The following is an 18,922-nucleotide window of genomic DNA, read 5'->3' as shown; positions in this document are numbered from 1 at the left end:
TGCATTAAATATTTCTCGAAGACTCTCGAACTAGCCTCAGGTGACACGCCGCGCTAATTTCAGCATGAATGGGCAGTAAGCACGCACTATACGAAACATACTTCCGCGGGAACCGGTGGAATTCTTTAAACCGACGAAAAGTGCTTATAAGTTGTTAGGAAATTTATGCCGCACGTGATATACCGACTTTTACGAATGGTCAATTCAACACCTAACAGCACTTCATCCTCTAAATGCGCATAACCTGTACTGCCGATTCATTTTTTAATGCATAAAACAATCCTTTGTCGATTTTTTTTCATGCGTAAGCCAGCGTGTGGAAATAAAAAAGCTGTTATTACGGTATTTTATTTAGATGAGACCAATATTTGAGGTTATTTGCACCTTGACGGACGGTTTTTCGCCGATGGAGATAAACTGGGCGTTGCCATTAGCCTACTCTTAACGAACGGCGCCAATGGGATCACAGCTTAACGTCCCATCCGACGGACGGAGTGCTATGATTGAGGTTCCCTCCACAAATCACTCAAGCGGAGATCTCTGAAAAATACCCACTACCGCCAAGACTTGAACCCGGGCCCACAGGGCGGGAAACCAGCACTCTAGCCACCACACCAACCCGAACTCCAGCTGTTGAAATTGTTTCACATTTTTTACGCGGTGAATAGGTCATGCCATGAAGTGTAAGAATACGCCCACATTTTCAACTCGGCACAATCTAGATTCTCCGAGCGGATCGCACTTAGAAGCGCGGCCGAGCGGCACGGCTCCGTCGCCTCGCTGGCTTCGACGGCACCAGAGTGGCAGTCTGTGAACGTCTGCCGGCCAAGAAGCAGCACTGGGGCGAAGGCGTGCGTGGCCGGAGGTATGTCGCAGGCTCCGATATTATTAATTGATATTAATAATAACCCTTGATCTTGACCTTGATCAGACCTTAAAAATGACATAGAATTTCGAAACCATAATCGGTATTGGAGTTTTATATTAATGTTGAAAAGTACCATTTATTTTTTACATTTTATCATGGATACCTTGATTATATGGGTCGATTACTATTAATTGTGTCAATTAATATGAATTGCTTTAATAATAACTGACCACTTTTATTGATTTCTGTTGAATTTTTTTTATATGACGTAAAGAGTTCCATGGAAAGCATTGTCGGTTGCGTAGAACGTGTTCCTTTTCGCAGGATGCCTAAGGAAAACTGGTAGACGTTCGTTCAGATATGTAGATATAATTTCTGCAGGATAAATGGAGGGTCTCCTTAACTGCTTTCTAGCAATCTTTTCCGTCGAACATATTATTCCTTTTTTATTTTATAAGGAGTTTTACGACCGTTGCTAATGGAAGATGTAGTGGAATTTATTCTCTTTGTAACTTGGGTATTTGAAACAGCTCTTGCGACGCCCTTAAGGAGAGCACTTCCTTGATGCAGTGGTGTGTGCCGCTCACCAAGCCTTTCTTGAAGCATACTAATCATTCAATCCTCAACCAACCTTCCTTGGGACTCAGATAATGATCAGTTTTCGTGCGGATGTATCATAATTGTGAGCCAAAAATCCGAATACAGGTGTAATTCAGCTTTCCACTCACTTGTCCTAATGGCTATCTTTTAGCAAAAACATTTTTATTTTGTTTTAAATCCTTCATCACCAGTGGTGTCATGGTGCCGGAACGCCGTTCCGGCACTGGTTAACGAAAGACATAATAGTCGAATAACACTTGTACCTATCAATTTTGCTGCCTCAAAATTTTGAATGCATGCATTCCAAATAACAAATACTAACCAAAACGATTAAAAATAAATAAAATGTAAATAATAACTTATAATAAACAATACACAGAATAATATTTCACTTCTAAAAAAAGTTACGGCACTGCTAATTTTGCCATGACGTCACTTTTCATCACCTTATCCATACATCTCATACTTGGCCTTTCCTTAGCTTATATAATATTGCAACTAGATTTTAAAAGAGGGTGCCAATCCTTACTCACCTATCAGGCACGTGTACACACATTTCTAGTAAAACCAACCAGCACTCAACCTTTATTATCCAAGCGATTTAAAGCTTCTTCCTTACTTTTTAGTGCATTTCACAATGTTTTTAGAAAAAGCGTATTTTTTGAAATATTTATTAATTTAATTCGTCTTGATTACTGATAAATAACTTATGATTCTATGATCTTAAGTCGGAGAAATTGATATTTTGATAGCTTGTGCTTGCCAATATATAGGCAATAAACTGCATACTCGAGGTCATTCGTCAAGACTGGCTAGGCCGAAGATAAGCCGAGGATAGCATCGGCTAGGCCAAGACTGGCTAGGGGGACGACCGTGGAGACACGAGTAGGCGCCACGGCTGCGACACAGAATGACAGGTGTCAGGGATCACTACACGATCAATCTCTCCCTCTCTAGTGGAATGGAGCTTCGCTTTCGGGCCGTCTTCTGCATCGCGGCGCTGTGCGTGCCGACGCCCGGGGTCGAGGGGCGGTCCAGACTGCGGGAAGTAGTGCGGAAGGGTACGACCGAAGGAAGCGCCTCTAAAGTAGAGAATGGCGCCATGAGTGCATGGGTGAGTAGTCGAAAAAATCTTTGATAACTCTATAGATTTTGGGCATGAGATGACAATTTTAGAATGGCATGAGAGTCCAAACGATTTGTCAGAGAAAAAACATTGGGATGAAATTGGTAGAAATTTCAATGCACGGTGCCGCTAAAGGACATTAGAGAGGAGGAAGATTTCTCGGGTTCCCGGCTGGATACCCGAGAACTCTTCCTCCATTCTATTCGCCGGGAAACCTTAGATCCTTCACGACATTAGACAGATCTCGACCAGAGTTACCGACAAATGGCACAAAAATAACAATTTTTTCCTTTTTTGCAATTCTTGCTAAAATGCGTCGCGAAATTTTCTAATCGGACTTGAGATTGTACAGGGGCAGTAGGGATAGCTTGCGAGTAATATTTTTTCTTTACTACCCCTAAAACTAAGCTCATTTTAACATGACGCGAGAAGTGCTAAGTATAGAGTTCTTTCACTTCTACATAGTGAAGGAGCCGCTATCACGCCGCGCTGGATTCAATTTGACCCACCATCTTGGTACCAAAGTAAGGGAGGGCTGCATTGTACCACGATAAAAGTGGTATTATATTTTTCTTTATTGATTCAAACTGGAGTAAACTTAATTTGAAATCTGCCAGTCTTTGCGATCCATGCTTATGCGCCATTTTGTAACTATTTGGTTGCAACAAGTAGAGGCCCGTGGCTCACGTGCGGTGGTCGTATTGTTAATCATACCATACCACCGACATTATAGTTTCAGTGCACTCTTCCAGTTGGCTGCCCTACCACTCCCCTGACATTACTCGCTAACGTTAATTCTACAATTTTGCTCGATCAAGCTATTTGAGGAAAATCATAGCTCCTTTAAATTCTGCACACCGCGTTTATTTCGTCACAATGTGGTGACAAGAAACGACCACATCTCGAGGGTGAGATCAGTTCCTGGTGCGTCAAGTTCGAGACATCCTAGGAGAAATTTGTAATCCACTGTGATTGGTCCCATTTCTTCCAGGGGCAGCTGAGGGCCCAGTCGCGAGACGTCTACGACCTTCAGCCGTCCGCGGATGCACCTTCCTCGTACTCGACCATCGGCGAACATCCCTCCGCCTGGAGCTCCTCTGGTGGCGGCGGCTGGGACTACAGCGGGGGTGGCGAGGGTGGCTGGAACAACCACAAGGTGGTACATCCCCATCCGCATCTCTCCGTCTCTGCCGTCTTCCAGATGTCACTGACGGCGCTCGCGTTCCTCGCATTCGCTGGCTTCCTGTTGCACCTCGTGGTGCTGGCCGGCAAAGGACACAAGGACAGTGGCCCGACCACCACGACGATGGCACCAACAGCCGAGGCACTGGTGCTGGTGCCATTCAAGAGACCCAAGGCGGACGACGCCAGGTGGGCGGAGCTAACACGGAGGATAGCCGAGGCCACGGAAGGTCCCTTATAGACGTCGTGCTCGCCTCCACCCGGATTCATCAGATTCCCGGCAGTCGGCCCGGTCTACTGTCCAGGGACAAAATCCGGACGACCCCAAACCGTGACTCGATCGAGCAGATGCCCGATTGTCTCCTACCATGTAGAGGCAAGCTGAATCTCGTTGGCCACCTCCTGTGAGCAGGCGTTCGACAGAGACCGTCCAGCCGGTCTTATTCTTCGTTATTTTTCCACCTAGTAGCCCGAGCCGTCCACTGAGTGATGATAGGCGTTCGTGTCAGCTGGGACATCGCGCTCTTCTGTGAAGAAGTGAATGCAGCGATGCATAAAAATATAATATCATTAATATTGATACAGGTTGTCACCATTATCAGGTTCACTGTGGCAGCAATAGGACGTACTCTATTCCCCGAGTCGTCGTTACTAGTAAACTTCCGCTACGTTAACCAAACGGTAATTGTAATCAAACCATAAAGCCTGATAACTTTCATAGTTTAATGACCATCATCATCACAGTGATACGAAAAATTCAAAAGCAGGAATATCAAGTCACATTAAACAAATATATCGAATGCGATAATTATCTATTTGGCTCTTCCCACCTTAACTCACAAAATATTGTACCCTTCGTGTCTAGAATTTTGATAAAAATTTCTTCATAGGTGTACATTGGCCACAAATTAAACACCATATAACGGTTTTTAAAAAATGCGCAATTAGTGTGCAACTGAATTTTTACACGTCGTAAAGTCCCGGGTACGCATTATCTCTCTAACCAATTAAGATAGAGTCATGGTTTTGACTCGTCTTAGAACTAACACTGCTTATGAAAATGAATATCAAACAAATTGATTTAATGTCATTTTATATTTCCACTGTTTGTAAAAAAATTATAATTTTTGCAAACATCCAAATCGGAATGGACAAAACTTTCAATTTATTATGAGAATGCAAATTAACCTTACCATTTAATAATAAAATGTTGTGTCGCCTCATAAATGCGTTTCCAAACATTTTTAAGCATTTAAAATTTTTACCGCACGGCGCTTCGGCTCATCCTTCACAAATGCATACACGGAGCTTAAAATGCAAGTCTATGGATATGCTAATTACTCTATACCGTGATGGCATGATCTATAGCTTCAACGATAAAATTGGCGTCGCCAATATCTGTGTTTATTATTATTATCAAAATTTATTCTGGCGAAATTTATCCCAGAGATCGAATGAAGGTACCTACACTTTGGTTAACCTATATCTAGGAATAAAGGGAAGGTATGGGAAGTTGTCAACTAGCTTAGGATTAACCACCGTGGAGAGCTAGAGGTGTTTTTGGGTGCAAGAGCATGGCGGTGTCATGCGTGAGAGAGAGAAAGAGAGACGAAGAGGGAAGTAGGCTATCCACTCGGTCACCCTTCATGGTCGGTGACGAATAAGAGGAAAGAGGTGACGAATATCTCAGAGGAAAAGAAGGAAGAACAAAGAAATTCAGGGGACGACGAAGTCAGGAAAATGCACCTAAAGTGTTGAGTGCATATTTCAAAGAATACACAATTTCAGGTTATGCCATTCAGTCATTCATATCCATTAATTTTATATAAGAGAGTTTGATCACGATCATGTTGAAGCACAAACCTTCGCACAAACATCGAATTAGAAAAATGTTTCCGTAGCAATCTTTTTCTTTGCCGTTGATATATCAGAACGCGTGACTGCGTACGAGTTCACTCCTTTATGCAATTCTCGTAGAAAAAGTCGTGTCATTACTTCATTATGCATGACTGCTATACCGTAAGCAAGCCCATTTTTGTAAAAATAATAAGCTTCGTGAAATTTTAGACGAAAGTTGAACTTGAGCAAAGGGCATGTGATTCCTAGGATTATAATACATGCAGTTTTATAGAGACATTTCATAGTTCAGAGATATTACATAGTGCAATGAGAGAGCACTGCATGAATGAAATTTCATAGTGCCATTGCAAGCTTCGATTTCGTTTCCAAAACCTACAAGTTGAGCTTGTGCTCCGCAATGACTAGCGTATTCAGTATGAAAAAGAGAAAGGTAGGGCCATTTAAAAACGCGCGCCCTCATGATATGCAGTAAGGTCTTTCTAATTAAATTTCCAGTGAACTTCATAGCAGTGATTACTTATGGAGGTATTCGTCAAGTACTATTTGAAACACGAATTACAATCAGTCACGAAATTCTGTGATGCATCAAAACCAACGCAATTCATGATATGAGTTGGCGTAAGCATCTGAGGAATTAGTAAATCAAAGTAAGCAAAGCAGGAAGACTTCCTTACGTAGGCTTCCCCGGGTGGTTGTTTGAAAATTTTGTGGACGTGGAGTCAAGCCCTGAATCTTCACGAAGCGGGAAGGCATTTTAAAAAATTCCTTTTCAAACAAATTACCATGAAAATTGGCCATTCAAAGATAATTAATCACTGAAATCATTCAAATAAAATTAAATAATCAATTAAAATGCTCTGGCTTTTTTTCTCCAGATTATTTTGGAAAGTTATTACCACAGTCACTAAATGTGTACATAATGTGATTTATTCCGATTACGGCAACAGCGTATCCATCTTGCATAATCGCGAGCTCTCCGAATATAAATAAACTCGTCGGAGGACAAAAACTATGGAAGCTAGGAAATTATAGATAATAACGATACTTAACAATCAGTACTCAAGGAAAGTGCCCCCATTCCAGAGACCAAAATCTTCCTGACTTAGTTTGAACTTTGAATTTGACCTTTTTCCGCTACCCTCCAATTTGTGCGCGAAAAAATGAGTGTGCAATCCAGACTTAAGGTCAACCGGAAATCGTTCCTCGACAATTATAAAACCGTCATATCCACCCCTAGTCGACGAATTAGTTCCAACTCAAGGCGCTTCGCTGACGATCGCGACACGCACCCGCTAGAGCAGCACTCGTTGTGTACTCACCGTCAAGTGTTCATTCCACTCAGCATCCGGGGAGGACCACCTCGGAAGTGGCGTCTGCGGAGGCGGGAGCATCACTTCCAGAACACCCGGCGCGTGACCCACAGGACCCCACTGGGACAGGAGGCGAACAAGAGCACGAGGGTTGGCTACGGAGGAAAGGTGAGAGAAATCTTCAGATTCCGAGAAACCAAAGGCTTCTGAAATGTCCCGCAAAATCCTAAATCTATATACAGGGTGTCCCATTTATCTTGACCACCCGAAATAACTTTTGTCCAGATTCAAATTCAAAAATGTGTCAAGTAATGTTCATTATCCGTCATGGGGACATTAATCAGCATAACTACCTTCCTTGTAGCTTTGTTATTTACAAAGATATGAAGAGCGGTATGCCTTTTTTTTAAATGACACCCTATATTTTTTATTCGGCAATTCACGGACAATGGTTGACTGAATGACTGGAGTGCATTTTAGTATGTTTTCATTTGTTCACTGTCAACGTCAACAAGTGGAGTAGTTCCAATACCCGCGTACCTGCACTAAGCGCTAGTTGGTCAGTCATTTTTTATAACACTGTGTTTATGTTAATGATCCACTGTGCTACATTTTTGAATAAGTCTTTAGGGGAGGAAATGAATTGCCGAATAAAAAATATAGGGCGCCGTTTAAAAAAGACATACCGCTGTTCATATCTTTGTAAATAACAAAGCTAAAAGGAAAGCAATCATGCTGATTAATGTCCCCGTGACGTCTAATTTTGCTTGACACATTTTTGTATTTACATCTGGACAAAAAGTTATTTCGGGTGGTCAAGATAAATGGGACACCCTGTATTTTGCGTGCAAGAGCTGAATCCCCAATTATTGCAAGGAGGATTCTTTTGCATTTCCGTATGCTACTCATTCGACAGTTTTTACGAGGTATGAGAGATGGATCTCAACTCTTATCCCCCCCTACTTAGTAAAATACGTACAAGAGAAAAGAATTAATTTATTATTATGGGGGGGGGGGCGTATCAAACTCGGTATGATTATCGTCACGCAAAGAAAAAAATGTAGATGGAAACTCATCAAAGTTTTCAATATAAGTTTGAATACAGAGAGTTGGGAGAGGTTGATCGCATCCTCACTTGGGCGTACTTACAAGCAATATAAGAAAATTTTCGGGAAAAAAGGGAAAGAGTAGCTGAAGATTACGCTAAGGGCATCACCTCAAATACATATTTCTTCTATTACTCGAATTATAAATTTTATTATGCTTAAATTCATTTAGGATCATCAATGGTGATATTAAAGTCATTTTCAATGCTAAAAATGCTATTTTACCTACAAATGCATTTATCTGCTGAAGGGGCTAGAAAGGAAATTTTCTTCTTAGCATCCACAAATCCCCCTTTTTTGCGCAGCTATTTCAGTTTCCTTTTTACTGAATAAAATTATTCAAAGTTACATAATATAAAAGTGGAAAGAACTATACCAATTTTACCTCATGCATACTAGAAATGGTTTCAATTGCATTAAACTTGTTTTTGAAGGCACCACTAAGCATTTCTGAATAAAAAGAGATACTTCGCAAGTGGATCTGCTGCCAGTTCTGATCTAGTCGAGAGCATGGCTAAAGGGTGCATTATTTGCAAGTCAATGTATGTCTAAAAATGGTCTTAAGTACGAAAATTTTGTTTCCTTATGCTGTTAATCATTTTTGAGGCAATCGATTTAAAAATGAGCCTGAGGTTTATCTGTAAACTTTTTATGACACAATGGTAGACATAGAAAAACTTAAAAGATATTTCTTCTAAATATAAAAATTAAATTGGTAGGACTACCAAAAAATGTTGCACCTAAGGTATTTTAATCCGATGAACTATTCGGACTCCATTAGAAAATTGCTATTTCATGCTCGTCTTTCCAAAAACCCTCTCGCCAGACTTAGCGAAACAACGCTGAGATAGCTATTTTTTATACATTGATAACTGAATCCTATTTTTTCAGCTTTGAATACGAAAATTAGTATTATTTACTTCCGTCATGACGGATTTTCTACAATTTTAAACATATAAAAGGTCAAAACATCGCTATAATGCGCAACATCAACAAGTACCAGCTCAAAACTTGTTTTCTGGCAATAATATAAACAGTAGTGATCATGTCCATCATTTCCTTCTCAAAGGTAAATGATGGGAAGAGAGTGGGTTGTGGACCTCTTAATTTCTCATATATTGGCTTTAATTACCTTTCAAGTTCATTTGAAACTTTCATTTTTTAACTATCTAGTTTTGTAATGTAAAGTTTATGAGATATATGCCATTGACAACGCAAACTGTTTTAACCACCGGCGGTATGTATATTGTGCATAATATAATAAAAAATTAATTCCATGTTTCATCGTTTATTTGGACCGCTTATAGTTTGAATCACGAATTACATTTTTCATCGGATCCATCTCCCTACAGCATGCTACTTCGCTAAAGAAACCAGATTTTCAATATAATAGTCATTTTTTCCTAAATTCGGTTGTTCCGATCCGCCGAAATATTACCATATTTAATTGAATTAGTGCATGTTATTTACCTGCAATGTTTTTATTCTTCTTATCCTCTTTCTCCCCAAATTCGCAACATACCTCCCGAAGGAACTGAAAGTTAGCATCATACCGAGTTCAGCGAAGCAAGGTATCGAGTTAAAAGCTGCGTAAATTTAAAAAATGCGCTGTGCGGGAAACATTTTTATTTTAGTTTTATTTTATTCCTAATCCACCTAATACTTCTCATATTGGCCATTTTAAATCGGGGTATTTAACAATTAAACGTACTTGAATAACCATGCCCTGGAAGGGGAAACCCACCCAGGCGGGACACGAACACGAGACCTCTTGTTTGGCATGCCATATCACGGTCCAAATATGAATAAAGGACATTAACCTAAACCTCGGGGCCTGAATGTATGTCTGGAGCAAGGAGGAATTTACGTGTATCCATGAATGCTTTTTGAAAAATTCAGTTTCTTGTTCGAAGACTTTCGGCGTCTTTCTTTATGAATTATTTAGTAGCTCCATGACTAGCATCATGTAGCACCATGTCGTCACTCGGGAATTATTTTACTTCTGACGTCCATTTCAGGATCTCTATCATCTAAGGGGGTCATGGCAAGGCTTTGTTCATCCAAGGAAAGTTCATCACCGATAGCGATGAAAACGGGAAAGGTGGCAGCCCTGATTCTTATGGGACTTGGCGCTGTGGCTGTCGCGAAGACTAAGGCGCCACCCCTAAGGGTCTGCTCAGCCGCTAACGCAAGTGAGTTGGAGTCGACATGATCCTCGCATATAATTTGCGGTTTTCAATTCGATTAGTCAAATATGTGACACTTACGTCCTCTGAAATAAAATGTTTTATTTTAACATAAAGATTCAATTTTTCTGCCATCTCCGAGTTTGGTTCAGCCTGCGTATTTTCGGGTTTCCTTCCCCCGGCCCTCCATTCCACTCCCAGTTAGAATTTCGATTCACAGTAGAAAATTACATACTAACGCAGCAGTGGACATGCTGATTACAAAGCTATCAAAAACAAAACTATACGACGTTCTAGGTCTGTCAAGCTCTAACTTTAAAAACATGGGCAGAAGTTCAACATGTTAATTAATTTAATTAAATCTTTTAAATAATTCTTTTGCCGTGAAAATTACGCGATTGAAGCTTACAAAATTGATGGCAAAGATATGTACCTAAGAAATACCGTTAATTGGATTTTGGACCACATGGTGTGACTCAGTGGCGGATCCAGGATTGGGACAAGGGGGGCTATTTAGGGGGAAACCTCACAGCAGTAGTGGGAAACCGAACAAAATGACCATTCTATCTAGTGAAACTAAATTGGATATCCAAGGGGGGGTACATAAAAATGGGCTGAGATTTTACCAAAAGGCATAGCCCGTTCAAATGTAATGCAAAAACATATTGATCCGAAGTCACCTCGTCCAGTGGGGTGACATTAGACCATATTTAGGGCTTAACCGCTGGTTTAAATTTCAAAGAATTTCAGAATAACTAATTAGAAATGAGAGAAAAATGTTGAGACTTTTGATTGATAAACGTGATTTAAAAGAAATAACAGAAACGCAAGCTTTACAAGCGAAAATCTTGAAAAAGTGGTCCAAAGTCACCCCTGTTAAACGGTACTTAAATTTAGTCGTAACAGAATGACTTTTTAAGTGAATTATTGATTGACAAAGTTGGTGCCTCACTCGAGCATCTTCATGAACAGATTCGTGTTACGTTTCAACGGCCAAAAAAATCACTTAAATGCATCGAAGAAATTTTATCTAAACCAACTCAGAATCAAGCAATAAAAGTTATGGTACAATCACGTTTTCTGTATCTCTTTTAAATATAATCGTATTTGTAATCAAACGCCAACGATGCGCACATAATTTCTGCATTATATGTAATGAGTGTTTGGTGGTGGCAGGTGCTTCCGAGATGGAGGCATGTCTGGTGGACAGGGTGGCCTCCCTAGTGTCAACTGGTCTCGCAGCCCCCAACCGCCGCCCCCACAAGGCGGGCCCGGATGGCCGGAGACGGAAGATAGGGGAGGAAACCTCCAGCCGCCCCCACCACCAGGCGCCCCCGGATGGCTGGAGGCGGAAGGCAGAGGCCTCATCCCACCGTCCCCTCCCCACCGCCTCTCCGTGGACCCAACTCGGCGCCTACTTCCTTCACTCCGTCTCCAAAGTCTATCAATGGTGAGCATAGAAATGCGCTCCTATCAAACCGAGTAGTTCACATTGAGGTTGGAAGTCAATCCGAAACTTCAAGAAGTAACACTCATGACTTCGTCATCCTCAGGGCAGTGGCGGATTTAAGGGGGAGAGGGTTAGGCCTCCCTCGTATTTTTCGGTAATATTGAAAACATTGGAAATTTTTGACCCATATCCACCCGGGAAACTTTCTTCTTGAGATTGTGAAGAAATTTTGGTACGTTACTCCTATGGTTGTCCTTAGTTATCCAGTGAAATATTTTGGTGATACCTCTACTTGTTTCATCAGAATGACTCGAAGACATTTAGCTATACTGGGTGGAAACGAGGCTAGAATCTAACGTTTTTTCATTTCTAGAGGGATCTTGATAGAAAGTATGAATCATCAGAAAAAGCACGAATATTACAATAGAGGGACCTAAAGTCGGGCTCCATATGTATTATCAACGACCGCGCATTTAATGAGTTTACCAAATTTGCCACTCGTGTCGCTGACGAACATATTGATCCGAGTTTCACGGAGAGATAAGGTATAACTAGGGGTGTTATTTGTAAACCAAAATTGATAAACATAATGATGCGATTTATCAAATTAATAGCTCTTCAATGCTATTCCTCGCATTCGCAATAACCATACCGCAAAATATTTTTAAAAAGTGAGTCGCATTGCACTCATCACCGCGCCGCGGACGTTTTTGAAAGCCGATTAAAATGCGACCGAAGTGGCAACAGAAATCAGCCTTCAATGGGATGGAATTGGGCCTCCTCTATGCACTCCCCTAGAGAAAAAGCATATTTTTGGATGAATGAAAGTTAAATTTATATATACAAAGTTATTTTCTCTTTGATTTTATGATATTAGAATGTAATTTATAGACTGTAGGCGTCGATATTGAATTTTTGTTTCACGCTCATCTCTTTCCTTCAGTAGCCCAGTCTGTTTCATTCAGCCCCAGAAATAAATAAATAAGTGGATATCACTTATTATAAGCTCCAACAACATATCTGTGACAATTTGACACAAAAAATGAGAGCAGATTTTTCTCGAGAGCCTCATATTCTCAGAATGGTAGGGTGTAGCTATATGGCTACAAAGGGGGAAATGGGTTAAGAGGTGTCTCTCCAAAGAAAGTTTTCATCTCTCACCAGAAGCAATGTTTAAAAATAATTTATGAATATCTTTATACCGCTTTTCAACGTAAATCAGAGTTCAGACGTATTTTCGCGCAGAGGTATTGCATAGTAACTAGGCGGAGCGGAAAGTAATCCACCATCCCTCCATTAAAACCATCTTAACCCGTCCCGGCCTCAGGAGGGGTTGGAAATAAAAAAACATTTGATGAGGATGATGAGGTACCTTTTTCATTAGGTTTGGATGGAAGTAAGGAAAGTCACAAAGAAAGGCAGCTAGCGAAATCAGCTCCAACTTTCGTAGAGACAAGGAAGACTAATCTATAGAGGTGATGGTGTACAGATTTTTTCTAGGCAAAACAGGATATATTTTATTATCTACATTAAAATTTATTCCATATATTTTAAAAATTATAAACGCTAAAATATAATCATTTAAATCAAAGGCGATTCGTGGATATTTCAAGGTTCCAACAGATAAATGAATTTTACGCTTCCTGGCCGTCGCAATGTAAGAAAAACTGAGGGTATCCTTATTCATTCAAACTATTAAACATAATTCCTCATTCTTTTTCATTTCAGGTGGTTGACGATGTTTAAGATAAAGGATTAAATCAATCCAAAGCCGATCGAAGACAGAGAAAAGGATTATCTAAGACTTTACAATTTCGTATAGCACTATAATGTTATAGTGGCAGTGAATTGACCGATAAAAAATGGATTATGGAAGATCTATCAACCCTTTCTGCCAGTGCTACTGTGTATACAATACTGTGTATAAAGTTGATACGGTTCCCGGGGTTGTTCCATTATTGTTAAACACAAATTCGACTGTATTTTAGAAACTAGAAAAATGACGATACTTACCAGAATAAAAAAATTATTAAAATGGTAAAAAAACTCTCAAATATAACCGTGGTTTTGATAGCCCTTTCTCATACAAGCTTATTTTTTAATGTACAAGTACATAAGGTAGACGCAGTGTATTTTTTTATTTTTAATGTTATTTTACGTTTATCGACTGTTTCCAATTTTTACTCCAAGATTCAAATATTTTTTGCCCAAAACCCAGCGTCTGTGACCCATTCCATTGGTTTTTTTTAGACTAGATTTTTTTTCGAATCCTTCCATGAGAGTGCAATAGTATTGCAACACAAACATGAAGTATAAATGTTTACACGCTAGCTGCAATAAAAATGCAATGGATGAGTATTTCATCTACTCCCTAACCATAAAAAACTGAATTCCTTATTTTAGTTTTGGACATGTATATTGTATATTTTCCTGATAAAGAGTATTCACCAAGATGAAGATCATTTCACCAAAATGATATCGCGGTACGGTTGAAGGTGAAAAGCAAGGGGAATCTTATGAATAATTTTGTAATATTTTCTGTAAACTGAAAAAAGAGTGAAAGCCCGTTGAGTGAACACTGTTATTATTGTTGTTATCATCCATCCAAGAGGACTCATTGCCTTTAGCATTAGAGGCGAAAAGCAATTAAAAGTGAATTGAACAACGGAAATGTTGTTCCAATTGCAAAGAGTATTTCTTTTGTTTCACGTGCTTGAGGAAAATGGATGTGGTTATATTTGTATGAATGATAAAAGAGTCATCGGCATGGTCCGTATATCAGGACCGTATATATGATATGTAGCATCTGCTGAGCACGCAACTAATCTAAAGGCACCGCATCAATGGCACTCAGTCTCGCAATACAGTTACGATTCATAATGTCTGCCACTAAATCGCTTCGAAAAAAACTTATCGATAATAGGGGTAGTAGTTGCCTTCAACAAATAAAACGAAAGGCATTGATTTTGATTCCTTACCCACCATTAGTGTATTCATAATATACAAATTATTTGGTTTTAGAAATAGGTACCGGTTTAGACGAATGGCAATGGTCAATTTTTATCCTCGTTTGAAAAAGGCTAGATTGGCGCCCATGCGATGCCACTCCACGTGACGTCACAGGGACCTAGTTTATATACGATTAGATACTTGCCTATATCTGGTACATACATAATTCTCTCTCATCCCTGCCACATTTGGATATCAAAGTTGTCAGTTATTTTCATAGGCGCCGACTCCATGGGGCTTGAGGGGGCCCGAGCCCCCTCAATAATCCGTTATGGGTGTGAGGAAAAAATGTGCCAGGCTTGTCGATTAGTAATATTGCGATTTAGGCAACAAGGGCGTACCCAAGATCAAAACTGGGGAGGGGGGGGCAAGCCATGTTTGTTCAAGTTCTAGGTAAGATTTAAGCATGGAAAAGGTGAACGAAATCAACATATTAAGGAAACTGTAACGGCTCTTTATTATTTTTTTAATTATTTGCTTGAAAAACTTTATTTTCCTTAAAGACATTTCCGATTTTTGCTTCTAGAGGGGAGGCTGCTGCACCCTCCTGCCCCTCACTGGGTACGCCCATGTTAGGTAATAAAAAAAACAATAGGAAACCACCCTATTGGACAAAAGCGCGTGCTGTCATGACAAAGAGGTATAAAGAATAGGAGAGCCTTTCAAAAGAGTCTTTGAAGATGATTGGGTACCTATATGTATCAGTGGCACAGCAAGGGGGGGTTTTGGGGGTTAAACCCCCCCCCCAGAGCTCAGATTTATTTTTAAATTTATTTATTTATTCAAGATTAAATTTGATCCAATTTGCTTAATTGGATTGATATTACCAATAGAATAGTGTGTAAGGATTAGTAAAATATCCCTCAGAAAGCCGTAAAACTCACCATTTTGAACCGTTTATCTTAAAATTCCGCAATTCATTAATCTCACACCAACCGCTTATCCAGGTGGGTATTTCATACCACCACGCACTCCGGTATTAGTCGCACCTAAACCCCCCCCCCCCCATCTTAATTCCTGGCTGCGCCCCTGATATGTATTACATTGAGGACACACAAAAATAAATCTGAGCTCTGGGGGGGGGGGTTTAACCCCCAAAACCCCCCCTTGCTGTGCCACTGATACATATAGGTACCCAATCATCTTCAAAGACTCTTTTGAAAGGCTCTCCTATTCTTTATACCTCTTTGTCATGACAGCACGCGCTTTTGTCCAATAGGGTGGTTTCCTATTGTTTTTTTTATTACCTAACATGGGCGTACCCAGTGAGGGGCAGGAGGGTGCAGCAGCCTCCCCTCTAGAAGCAAAAATCGGAAATGTCTTTAAGGAAAATAAAGTTTTTCAAGCAAATAATTAAAAAAATAATAAAGAGCCGTTACAGTTTCCTTAATATGTTGATTTCGTTCACCTTTTCCATGCTTAAATCTTACCTAGAACTTGAACAAACATGGCTTGCCCCCCCCTCCCCAGTTTTGATCTTGGGTACGCCCTTGTTGCCTAAATCGCAATATTACTAATCGACAAGCCTGGCACATTTTTTCCTCACACCCATAACGGATTATTGAGGGGGCTCGGGCCCCCTCAAGCCCCATGGAGTCGGCGCCTATGAAAATAACTGACAACTTTGATATCCAAATGTGGCAGGGATGAGAGAGAATTATGTATGTACCAGATATAGGCAAGTATTATTTGCCTTTGGACCACATATTCTTTTTACAAACGATGAAAACCTGAATACCTGAAATTTTGAAGGACAAATGTACACACTAGATCCAAAAACGATCTAGACATCCTCTCTTGAATAGATATTGTATTGTCTACAATGTTAGATTAATCAAAATCTTACTCTTCAGTGTGATACAAAAAATTGTTTAGAGGGTCAGATTAGCGAAACATAAAATTTGTACATTTAAAGAATATGGAGAAGGGGTAAGATAATAAGACATTCTGTATCATGTGCAAAAGGTTCAAAAATTCACAATTTAAGGAATGGACTGGAGAGATTGTTTGCAAACTATTCCTTCAGACATTTCAATCCACTATTCCACTCTCTGAGCAAATGATAACAGATATTAGAATGCACAGGCTATAAAAGGTATCAAATCTATTTTTGGACCATTTCTTGTTGCAGTTATGAGCATACAGATTTACTTTTATGAAGACAAATGAAAGTTATACCAAATGTTTGTATCCATTGTGTTATTGCATAAAATTCTGACTTACATAGTTTTTGTATCCCAAAGTTCCTCAGCGAGTATCATATCAGTACCAGAGTACCAGATCTGTCACAACGAATTTCAAATCTGATTTTAGTTGGGAATTGATAATTGGGATAAGGTTAAGACACAAGTGTGAGTAAAGATGAATTTAAACGTGAGCTGTGGGGTCAGAGCATGCACCTATGGTGAAGGAGTGTCAGTTTGCATACTGATTTGGAAATACACTTAAAACCTATCCTTTACATCTGCTACTAGCAAAACTATTGACTCTACATCTTCACATATAGGCAAAGGCGGATTTAGGGGGAGGAGGGGTGCAATGGGGCACGTACCTCCCCCAGATGCTTAAAATATAGAAAATATTTTTAATACGGTGCCGTTATCATCAGTAGGAAACATAAAAGAAAAATGTCGTTCTTACATATGTAACTTATTAATGTGTTTATATTAATACTTTTCATTTTAAAATAAAGAGTATATTTCATTAAGTAATTTTTTAAATGTAGTTTTAAATCTCAAATATGAAGAGACCGTTTGCCTGTCAAACTCTTGTACCCCATAAATCCCCCCCGGAAAAAATCATGGATATGCCCTTGCATATGGGCAGTGACACAGGCTAGTCTTTGAGAAGTACAAGGTGTGCATTACATCCATACTTGTGAGTCTAAAGGTTAAGCAAGTAACCCCTATCCTTTGGATATCATGTCAGCAGGCTTAAGATATTCCATTATTCTTTTTTAGCATGACTCATGAATTTACCCAATGTATTGTTTTACCCTATGCATTGCTCTAAAGATGACAAAGATAAAAAATAATATACCCTGATAATTCTTTATAAAGATGAAATTCTATGAGAGAAGAGTAAGCAAATAACAATGCTATGACATAAAATTGTGTATCTCAGAAGATAGGCAATGAGGTATTTCCATCTAAGTCAATTTTTCAATTAATTATTAAACAACCATGAGGCTTAAAGATAAAGTGGCCATACATCCAGGTTTGGCTGGGACAGTCGTGGTTTAGACCACTTTTGATGGCATCCCGTCAGTTTCCAAAAATTCTCTAGTTTCCCACTATAGTACAAAAATTATGGGAATTATGTTTTAATGATTAGAGTTTATAACAGAAAGCGTAACACATGGCAATGAGAGTTTAGAATAAAATAATAATCTTCTCCACTTCAACGTAAAATAATTAAAAAAAACTTGGTAGGCCATAGGATAGGCTTAAATACTTTAGCAATTAAGAACAGATATCTTTCAGAACATGAAATAATGGTAGTCAATTTGGTAGAGCACTTGACAACTGATTTAGAGATCTAACGTTCCTGGGTGAAGCCCTCAAACACAATCCGGTGATAGTGAGATGGGTCTAACAAGGGGACAGATTAATGTTATTGTTTTGAGGGAGCTTGTTTATTATTTTCGGTGGCGCCTTGGCGGTTGGCAATACCTCTCAGCAATAGTGCCTCTGAGCTCTGATTTGCATGGACACATGCCATCCAGATAGGTACTCATCAATTATTTGTGAATAGTACTTGCCATAGCCAGCAAAATTTCATCTGAGAGCATGCTTAAAATTGACAATATTTTCAATTTTTTCAGAAATTACAGGAGGAGGGAGTGAGATTGGTACTCCTCTTAACCCACAAAAAGGATCAGAGATAGGATCAGCCCCTGAATGTGTTACCTTCATTGACTTGAATGAGTAACAATGGGAATTTATTTCACACCCACACAGCACACGGACACCTTTAGGACGTCCGGTGATTGTCCGCCAAGTGGCCTATGGACATCCGTAGGCTTCCCGAATCCATGCCAAAGGTTGTCCGCTGCACGTCTGCATGTCAGTAAAAAAGGTTGCCTATGGACGTCCTGAAAGTGTCTGCTCCGGACACCTTCAGGACACGTTTAGGTCAGAGCTGAATTTTGTTCGATACTAATAAATAATAGGTCCAGACAAGAATTTAAATAAATAAGGCATCAATTTCATGCTCAATATTTATT

General features: G+C 39.7%; 1 protein-coding gene across 1 annotated transcript; it reads left to right on the top strand.

The window, feature by feature from the left end:
* The first annotated feature begins 11,420 nt into the window (after positions 1-11,420).
* On the top strand, positions 11,421-13,590 carry LOC124174125 (U1 small nuclear ribonucleoprotein C-like). The gene is made up of 2 exons (XM_046553248.1): positions 11,421-11,688; positions 13,417-13,590. Exons 1-2 carry the CDS (start codon positions 11,434-11,436, stop codon positions 13,432-13,434), a joined length of 273 nt encoding a protein of 90 aa, XP_046409204.1. The 5' UTR covers positions 11,421-11,433; the 3' UTR covers positions 13,435-13,590.
* Positions 13,591-18,922: the final 5,332 nt, after the last annotated feature.

This window comes from Ischnura elegans, chromosome 2, assembly GCF_921293095.1.
Source record: "Ischnura elegans chromosome 2, ioIscEleg1.1, whole genome shotgun sequence".
NCBI classification, from domain to species: Eukaryota; Metazoa; Arthropoda; class Insecta; order Odonata; family Coenagrionidae; genus Ischnura; species Ischnura elegans.
The sequence above is the reverse complement of the archived record's forward strand: the minus strand, read 5'-3'. Positions and strand labels throughout refer to the sequence as shown.